The sequence below is a fragment of the Eschscholzia californica genome, unplaced genomic scaffold, assembly GCF_041429995.1.
Source record: "Eschscholzia californica isolate CP2 unplaced genomic scaffold, dmEscCali1.0.p SCAF_3, whole genome shotgun sequence".
In the NCBI taxonomy this organism is placed as follows: Eukaryota; Viridiplantae; Streptophyta; class Magnoliopsida; order Ranunculales; family Papaveraceae; genus Eschscholzia; species Eschscholzia californica.
The window spans coordinates 39,780,686-39,790,511 of NW_028238420.1; the positions used below are offsets into that span (position 1 = coordinate 39,780,686).

Sequence of the window (9,826 nt, forward strand, 5' to 3'; positions counted from 1 at the left end):
AATCTAGATGAAAGAAAGAAACAAGCAAGAGATGACTAGCAACAAATTAAAATAGCTACATCTTCTTCTGACAGTATTTAAAAGGACCGATTTGCTAATCCTAAGAACTGTGTTTTTGTTTCGTGGGGCAAACATGAAATTGGGGCCCTAAGGTAAAGAAGTATTTTTCTCATAGAGTTTGGGTGCAAATATAACGTGAGTTTGTAATGAAACCTTACCGACTTTCTTCTTTCTCTTGTGTGTCCTGTTTTAACATGAAGAAAAAGGGCCTTTTACTTTCTCTAAGAAGTGCCAAACATGCTCTATAGCTTGAAATGGGGCAGATCTTTGTGAACTCTAGCAATCTTACCTTGTGAAATTAGATTACATGACTAAGTAACTAATATCTCATACTTCTCTACTCATTGTCAATTGATTTCGAATTTGATGCTGAAAAACCTAATCTGACATTAAAATTAAGTCTATACATGCATTTTTCGTAAGCCATCGAAAATATATGTAAAACACGTTAGAAGGAACGAGAGAATAGTCACACATAAACAAAGAGAAATTTTATGACGAAGTAAACAATATCAAACCTGCCCACATGATAACACAAGCTACTTTCTTAGTTTTCACTCCTACAAATACCCCTACAACTATACCATATAACCCAACATTAATTCCCATTGAATTTTGAAAGGCTAATTGAGGAAGAGAAGAGAAATGGGGTTCTCAAGTGATCATGTATTGATTAGTTGTGTTGTTGTCATGATATTTTTCTCTGTAGTAAATGGGCAGGCTCTTGTTCCTGCATTTTATATCTTTGGTGATTCAGTGGTTGATGTGGGAAACAACAATAAGCTTTTCACTCTCATCAAGGCTAATTTTCCTCCTTATGGAAGAGATTTTGTTACACACTCACCAACTGGAAGGTTCTGCAATGGGAAGCTAGCCACTGATTTCACTGGTTTAGCCTCTCTCTCTCTCTCTCTCTCTCTCTCTCTCTCTCTCTCTCTCTCTCTCTCTCTCTCATGTAGTTTTAGTTTTTTGGCAATCAAATTTGAAATCTGATTTGAGGTCCGAAATGACTCGTTAAGTCTGACTCGTCTAAATGGCTGTTTTGACTAATTTTTGGTCCATTTGAGTCAGACGATTCAAATTCAGAATTTGTTCTTACCTACTAATGGGTTTTGATATAATATATGAACACAGCTGAGAATCTTGGGTTTACTTCATACCCACCAGCTTACCTAAGCAGAGAAGCCAGAGGAGAAAACCTCTTGACTGGAGTCAACTTTGCCTCTGCTGCTTCTGGTTATTATGAAAAAACAGCAAAATTCTATGTATGTAAAATCATCCACCCCCTCCCTTTTCTCTCTTTAGCTCTGTCTAAAATTTGCTTCAATTTTTTTTTGTGGTTGGTAGAAAGCAATTCCATTGTCAAAGCAGCTAGAAAATTATAAGAAATATCAGAAGAAATTGGAAAAGGTTGCAGGGACAGTCAATGCATCAAACATTATATCTGGTTCAATCTATCTTTTAAGTGCAGGAAGCAGTGACTTTGTTCAAAATTACTACATAAATCCTCTTCTCAACCAACGCTACTTCCCCGAGCAGTTCTCTGATCTCCTCCTGCGTTCCTTCACTACTTTTATTCAGGTGATGCTCTCTATCATCTTTAATCCATTAACTTACCAGTGATTTTTTGAACAAGACAGTAATCTTATGTGTCTTGTCGTGATTTCTGGTAGCTACACCGAAACGACCATATTATCTGACCACATGAAGTGGCAGTATATGTCGAACAAAAAGGAAACCACGTCACATCTAACTTATGAATCTGATTGTTTTACCTAATACAGCAAGTATATATCAATCTATCATGTCATGTGATTTTATAAATGTCAAAAGACAATAACAAGTCATAATGTGACAACAGAAACTATACGAATTAGGAGCAAGGAAGATAGGAGTAACTTCGTTGCCGCCACTAGGTTGCTTGCCTGCAGCTATAACGTTGTTCGGTTTTGGGAGCAATGAATGTGTGGCGAGGATGAATGTTGATTCGGTATCGTTCAACAACAAGTTGAATGCAACAGCTCAAGTCCTGCAAAGTAGTCTTCCTGGCCTTATCATGGTTGTCTTTGACATCTACAATCCTCTCCTAGGGTTCATCCAAAAGCCTTCCGATTATGGTAATTAGGTTGTCTCAAACGACGTGGATTATCAAAAGAAAACCCAAGTTATGGACCTAATTAGTATTTTGAGTATTTTGCAGGGTTCTTCGAAGCAAGAAAGGCATGTTGTGGAACAGGAGTACTTGAGACAACATTTCTTTGCAACTCTAAGTCAGTAGGAACTTGCAAGAATGCAACAGAGTATGTATTCTGGGATGGATTTCATCCGTCAGAATCTGCAAATAAGATGTTAGCCGATGCTCTTCTTCTTCAAGGAATCCCTCTCATCTCCAACTAAACTACAACAATCTAATTTGTCCTATAAGGCTATACCTAAAGCTTCTAATGAATAAAACAGCAAGTGATTGCTTCATCTTTTAGTCGGAATATGACTACTTTGATTCTGTTTTCATTTGTGCATGCTAGATTGTGTTTGATCACAGTAAAGTATATTCCATGAAAATATGTTCATTTTCACTGAGTGGGACTTCTACAAACATAGTTTCAGACTCTTTGGGGCAAAAATATGGGATTTTGTCGAGCCAATGCGTCTGAAAATAGCACATTACGTGGTATTTTCATGTTCAAACATACAATATTTACTTTTTTAAGTTAGAAATTTTGGATTTAATGCAATTAATGAGGCGAGTTAAACTGTAATTTGTTAAAAGTGGAAACCTTTTACGACTTAACATGTGTTAGGGACACATTTGGGTGAACCTGAAAATAAATAGGGAAATGCTAGAGTACCCAGCTTTTAGCCCATTAAAATGCCCAGCTGACGTGGAATCACTGAAAGACAAGGTTTTTTCAAAGTTTGACTACAGTGGGGACCACTTTTATTTCTAAATGAGGAAATTGAGAAATGATAAAGAACTAGAAAGTCCAGACATACATCCTATGTGACTTGTCGTGATTCGTGTTTTTGATGAATCTAATTCACTGGACAACTAATCACGTGAAGCCACATAAGATGTATGTCTAGATTTTCTAGTTCTCTATCATTTCTCGAGGAAATTTGGGCATTTTAATGGGCATTGCAGTTGGGCACTTTATCATTTCCCAAAAAAATAGGGAGATGCTAGAGTGTCCAGCTTTTAGCCCATTAAAATGCCCAGCTTTTGGATCAAACTGCTTAAAATGTTTTTTTCAAAGCCAAATCAAATCTAATCTTCAAGAATGCTTAAACCAGGTTCAACGAAAAAATCGATAAAGTTGCGAAGTGATTGTTAGTTTACAGTCATTCAACTTAAAAACTAATTGACAACCAGTGGAGATGACTTGACATGTTAAAAGTGAAAAAAATTTATGACTTAACATGTGTCTTAGGGGCACATTTAGAAGAACCTGCAAAAATATTGGATCAAATCGCTTCAAATGTTTTTTTCCAAGCCAAATCAATTCAAATCTTCAAGAACGTTCAAAACAGTAGCAACAACAAAATCGGTAGTTACGAAGTGATTCTTAGTTTATGGGCATTCAACTTAAAACTAATTGACAAAAAGTAGAGATGACTTAGATATTATGTTCTTAGTTACTAGAGTGCGTGTTTCACATGTGAACCATCCTCACATGTCCCTCACTTATGACGTTCTTTGAGCATAACACATGTCCTTTTTTGTTAGGTGATGTAAATTAAACAAATGAAATTGTTGGGCCTAACATGTGTGAGACCAGTTGCAATATCAAGTTAGGTTATGACAACGGTCTAGCTATCATATTCTTTTTTTTTAACTATAGATTGCATTAACCAACTAAGGTGCCATTACAGTAAAAACTCGCATAAATAAGGTACAATATTCCATAACTTTGAGCGATTCTTCGTATGTGCCCATTTGACTAGTTTGTCCGCTTTAGCATTGCATTTCCTCTTGACATGGATGAACTTGATGCTTTCGAACTTTTTCCTAAGATCTTTGATTTTTTTGACTTGTAACATAGTCTGCCACTGGATTATGTGCTTGGGATGATTCAGATGCTTGATGATATTGATGTTGTCACTCTCGACTATTACTGTTCTGTGTTGATTTTTCTCTGCCCATATGAGGCCTAGTAATATAGCCATGGCTTCACTTTCTTCCCCGGTACAGGCTCTGGAAGATTGTACCTGTGCTGCTATAAATTTTGAATATGCATCATGAGCAATAATACTAATACCAATGTTACTTTCAATCGACGTAAAAGAAGCATCAACATTTATCTTTGTATAAGGTTGTATTGGAGGGATCCATTTGTCTACTGTTATATTGTTCTGAGGGGGCAGTATACTCATGGTTTTAGGGAACGCTAAAAATCATTTTTATAGTGGCGTTGGTGCTGTTTATAGAGTGTTAGAAGCAGTGATCGCATCGAGTTTTCCATATCATCCAGAGAATAGTGGCAAAGTGAATATCATTGGTCATGTAATTAGTCTGGGTTTGATCTGCCACGAGAAAATCCATTCAGTAAGAGAGTTAATGTTAGTAGCTATGATATTGAAATAAAACCATATGTTTTTTGCTAGCGGACAGTGTAAAAGAGCATGCTCAATCGTCTCATTTTCCTTGCAATTGGGGAAAGTAATATTTTTGTCAATGTATTTACCTATTCTCATTCTTACCGGGAGGGCGTTCGTGCAAATCTTCAACAAGAAAAGTTTAATGCGGGGTATAGTCGGGATGGGCCATATAAAGTTCCAGTTGAGGTGAGGGGTCGGTTGCGGGTTTATTCTGTTACTTAGGTGTTGATACATCGATTTGACCGTGAATTGTCCTGAGTCAGTAAGACTCCATCTAGCCAGGTCTGTTCCTTCATTTGTGATGGGAATGGTTTTGATTAAGTTGACCGTAATGGGGTCAAAGATGTCATTTAGAATGTCTTCATTTCACCGATCATTGATGATCAGTTGCGAAATGTTTGTTAGGTTTGAGTTGGATGTGTTTTGAATGGTGCGGTTGAGTCCTGGGATCCATATGTCCGTTCAAATGTTGATGGATTGTCATGTGTGAATTTCCAAGTTGTGAGTCTCTCTATCATATCTATGTGCTTCTTTGGCACTTTCCAGTTACATGAGTGTTGAGGCTTGGCCGGCCCGGGGGATTTTGGGTTACTAAACAATAATGTTGCCTAGTGGCAAATCCACGATATACATTCAAGACATTCATGAGGGGCTAAAATATGACAATAATTCTTAGTAAATTTTGTTTATAATTTGGACCTTTTCACCGCAAATTTTGTTCATATTTGGAACTTTTCGCTGCAATCCTAGTGTATAATACAAGATAAGAAAATAACATCGAAATAGATTCGTATTCAGCTATTCATGAATTTTTTTTCCACAACTCAAAACAAGATATAGAGGATTGAAATTCTAAGTAACAAATTTTAAAATCAACAGACTTACGCTAAATTCATATTGTATATATTTATTATTATTTATATATGAGTATCCATACCATGTCAAGAAAGTGATGTATACAGTCAGATTACAAAAGGAGATGTGAATTTAATAAAGAGATGAAATGGGAGAGGAGAAAAAATCAAAAAGCGTTTTGGAGAAACAAAAAAATAGTTCGGACTACAAAAATTTTCGGGCTGAAAAGTTCAGCCATCCCCCCAAAGCGCTTGCCCTTCTTCTGATGTAGTCGGCAGAGGGTCGTTATCGGGCCTCTACCAGTGAACTTCGCGAAAATCAAACTTTTTATTTTCTTCTGCTTCCTCTCACCACCACCATCTTCATATCTCTCTCTTCGTAAATCTGCCCTTGATTTTCCCATTTAAGACAATTCTTTTTGTTGCAATCCCATTTAAGGCTACGGTAAATGGTGATATAGTTAACAGTAGTAGGAGACAAAAAAATTTAATTTTTTTCCTTTGGCTGAACAAATACTTTGATAGATTTTTAGTCAAAGTCAACTGATCAAGTCAAAAATATCGCAATGAATTTGGTAAAACCGAAGATCCCTGTATAATTCCCCCTTTTTATATTCAATGCTAAAACGATGGCCCATCATCCTCTGACCTATCGACTATCCAGGGGATGGGGACCTAATGTGATATTAGACAAATATACCTCCTTCAAAATTGTACCTTAAATTAGGAAGGTAATTTCTATGCAGGTCAAAATAATATAGAAAATAAGTAAAAAAACATTCGAACATTTGAAAATTATTATTCAGGTCAAAACGTATACAAATACTAAAATACCTTATTTTTGTCATTTTGTTAAACTAATTTCTTTTATTTTTTTTAATTTTAAATCGATATAACTTTTGTTTGAGATGTCGGATTTCTATAAAAATTATACATTTAGAAATGATTTTTCATTAGCTTTCTAACAAGATTCACTTTCAATTTTTTTCAAAAAAAACCTTTCCTTTACGTTTTTCTACAAACATGTTTATAACAATCTGTTCTGCAAACGTGTTTGCAACAATGTGTTCTGCAAACGTGTTTGCAACAATCTAATCTGCAAACATGTGTTTGCATAATGTAAACTGCAAACATGTGTTTGCATAATGTAAACGTGTTTTCAAGACAAGCCTTACTATGTAGACCTATTGGATTTATTCAATGAGGTGACTATCTTTCTTTAGAGCATTCTCGTTTTTGTTTAATTCGAACAATCGAAGTTATTTGTGACTATTTCGATGTTTGAAAAGGTTGAGTTTCAAACAGCTTCGGGACAGATGATAGGATTAATTACCACACTTGAAGGAGAAAAAGATTTGTCGAAGTACACATTATCTGTGTAAGTACAAAAATCGAATTATGAACAACTAAAATATTAGAAAATGACCATTGTAACAAAACACATGTGGTTGCAATAATCTGTTCTGCAAACGTGTTTGCAACAATCTGTCATACAAATGTGTTTGCAACTATCTGTCATGCAAACGTGTTTGCAACAATCTGATCTGCAAACATGTGTTTGTATAATATAGATTGCAAACATGATTTGCAAGTTTTGCAGAATATCATCTTGAGTTGCATCTTACAAACTCGATTTGCAAATCGAGAATATAAACTAAGAGTGATGTGTCTACAAAATCTTGAGTTTGGAATTGATTTCATCATATAAAATTCATGAAGAAATTTTGTGGTCGAGTTTAAAATCGAACCTTCAAAATTCATATTATTTTTCTACTTTATGATTACACCTTCAATACTTCAAGATGAAATAATGTAGAGAGCGAGAGAAACTTGACCAATGAATCATATACAGAAACACAACAAAAAGCAAGAAACAAATGAAGAATAAGTCAATGTGAAATCGAGGCAAATAATGGAGTCATTCATAGTTTATCAAACGCTTTTTGAGAAGGTTCCATATCTCCAGACATGTTTCAATTCCCTGTAGCTGCATTTTTTATGGACATTTTATCGAATACCTTCTGAGTAGATTCCATATCACCAATTCGAGCATAAAAATACCCAAACTTTCTCCAATGGCTAAGATACTACCCAAACTTATCTTCAAGGGTTGAAATTACACATTTGATAGAACTGTTTGTGTCTGACGTGCACGGATTATACCCTCGTTTGTATATATTTGGTCTCTTATTTCTAATGTTGGCATATCTATAGCCTAATATATTATTTCAGAATTGCTGAAGTAAGACCACATAGTGTTGATCGAATTTGTTGCTTGATGAAGTAGACTATTGCCCTCCACCATCTTTAGAATGATAACTGATAACTTGATGTGAAACACTCGGGACAAAATCAGCTACTACTAGTCTAATACATTTAACATGTCCATTAACAACTGCAAAATGAAGAGCTGTCCGACCCCTAAGATAGTCGGCTCGAGTAACCTGAAAGCCCATTTGAGAGTAATGAAATATAAATTCATAGGCACTCAAATATCATACAAGTGTCTTAGTAAAGGAAAAAAATACAATCCAAAGAAACAAAAATAGAAAGAAACTCACATTACTTCTAAAAAGCGAAGGTGTTTGACTTTCCAGTGCCCATATGTGCAGGCATGCATCAATGTCGTCCAAAACAGAAGAAATAAGGAAAAGAAAACAAAGCCCACTTAGTAATTTCTTCAAACACTTTGAAAGCAATGGTCTTACCCACAAAAGATAACACCCATTTCTCAATTTTTGATTATCCAAATGTATCAGTTTCAAATCAAACTAATTAGGGAAGGATCAAAGTTCCCTAACCTGACCACAATAGTTTCTTGGGTTCATATGCACCATTTTCCAACAACAAATCCACAACCTAATCAATAGTGAACCAATTTAGAGAGATGATAGAGAGTTCTGAAACAAAGAAAAACAACGGTAATGAAATATAAGAAGTAATAAAATACTTCCTTATGGTCTCTAGCAGCTGCAAAATAAAGATGAGAATTGAGACCTCCAAAAGTTGAGTATGACCAGGATTGAACTCTAAAAGCATCTTTGCTTCAACTAAATCACCATCTCTTGTTGTTGATACTAAATCAACCATTTAATAGCTCCTGATTTATTGTCGCTAACTCTTAGCTCGTCTTTCCAAGTTCGAAACCTTGAAAGCACATAAAATTTCAAACTTTACTTACTAGGAGGCTGCAGATTTAATTGTGGTGGTGGAAGAGATGGTCGTGGTGGGGAGCGGCAGAGGTGGTTATGGAGGAGACGGTGAGTCCATCAGATAAGAAGAATCGGGAAGAAGATGAAGAAGGAAAAAACACTTAAATTTTTTGTGTTGAGAGTATGAGTTTTAGTGGGTAAGGTTATTTTGGGATTGGAAACAAAAGAAAAATGACCTTATTGATGATTATCAATATTATTTCAGACTTTACTTATTATTACATATAAAATTTAGGTAGCTTCTACCTAATAGAAAAATATATAGGCTTTTTTGGTTATTTTGATATTCTTTTTCTACCTAATTGGAAAGGGGCGGTAATTATAAGGCCCAAAATGGAGAGGTTAAAGAGAATCAGGCCCAATACTAAATAATAATGAGGAAAAATCCCAGTAGTAGGTAAAAATACATTTTACCCTCTAAAATGAAATTTTCCGCCCAAATCAACGTCAAAAACAATTTTGAACAATTCTTAGTTTGCTCTCAACAATTTTGTAAATTTCTGAACAAATCTTAGTCTGTCTCAACAATTTGTAAATTTCTGCACAAATTTGTTTTTGCTTAGACATTGTTTTGCCAAAAAAATTCGCATTTTTTTCTTTTGCATTTCACATAGACAAACTAACACAAACATTTTGGTTACAACATTTTTCGATTTGTCTTGTGAAAAAATAAATGGTTTCTGCATTTGTTGTTTTGCTTTCGACATAAATATTAAGACTAAAGCATTTTTTTATTTGTCCTTTACAAAAATTAAAATGTTATGCATATTATCCTTTGTATTTAACAAATCCGTTAACGAACAAATAATATTTTGACTAATACATTATATATGTTGTTAAGAACATAATTATATATGTCGCCAACATTTTATAATAAGTCGGGACATTATTATAGATATTGTCAACACTTTATAGCAACACAATGATATATGTTGTCTACATATAAGGGTAAAAATGGAATTATGAAAAAAATATGTTGTCTTGTTAACAACATAATTACATATATGTTGTTATCATTTTGAAATATATTCAACAAATGGGTTTTTTTGGCATTATTATTTTTGAGTGGGTTTTTGTCCTATTAGGGTTTAGATTTTTGGGTTT

The 9,826-nt window shown here is 34.6% G+C and overlaps 1 protein-coding gene across 1 annotated transcript; it reads left to right on the plus strand.

Moving 5' to 3' along the window:
* The first annotated feature begins 648 nt into the window (after positions 1–648).
* On the plus strand, positions 649–2,477 carry LOC147550219 (GDSL esterase/lipase At5g03810-like). Its single transcript, XM_086669464.1, has 5 exons — positions 649–949; positions 1,195–1,325; positions 1,408–1,641; positions 1,922–2,177; positions 2,261–2,477. The coding sequence occupies exons 1-5, from the start codon at positions 706–708 to the stop codon at positions 2,455–2,457; spliced, it is 1,062 nt and encodes a 353-aa protein (XP_086525590.1). The 5' UTR covers positions 649–705; the 3' UTR covers positions 2,458–2,477.
* The last annotated feature ends 7,349 nt before the right edge of the window (positions 2,478–9,826 follow it).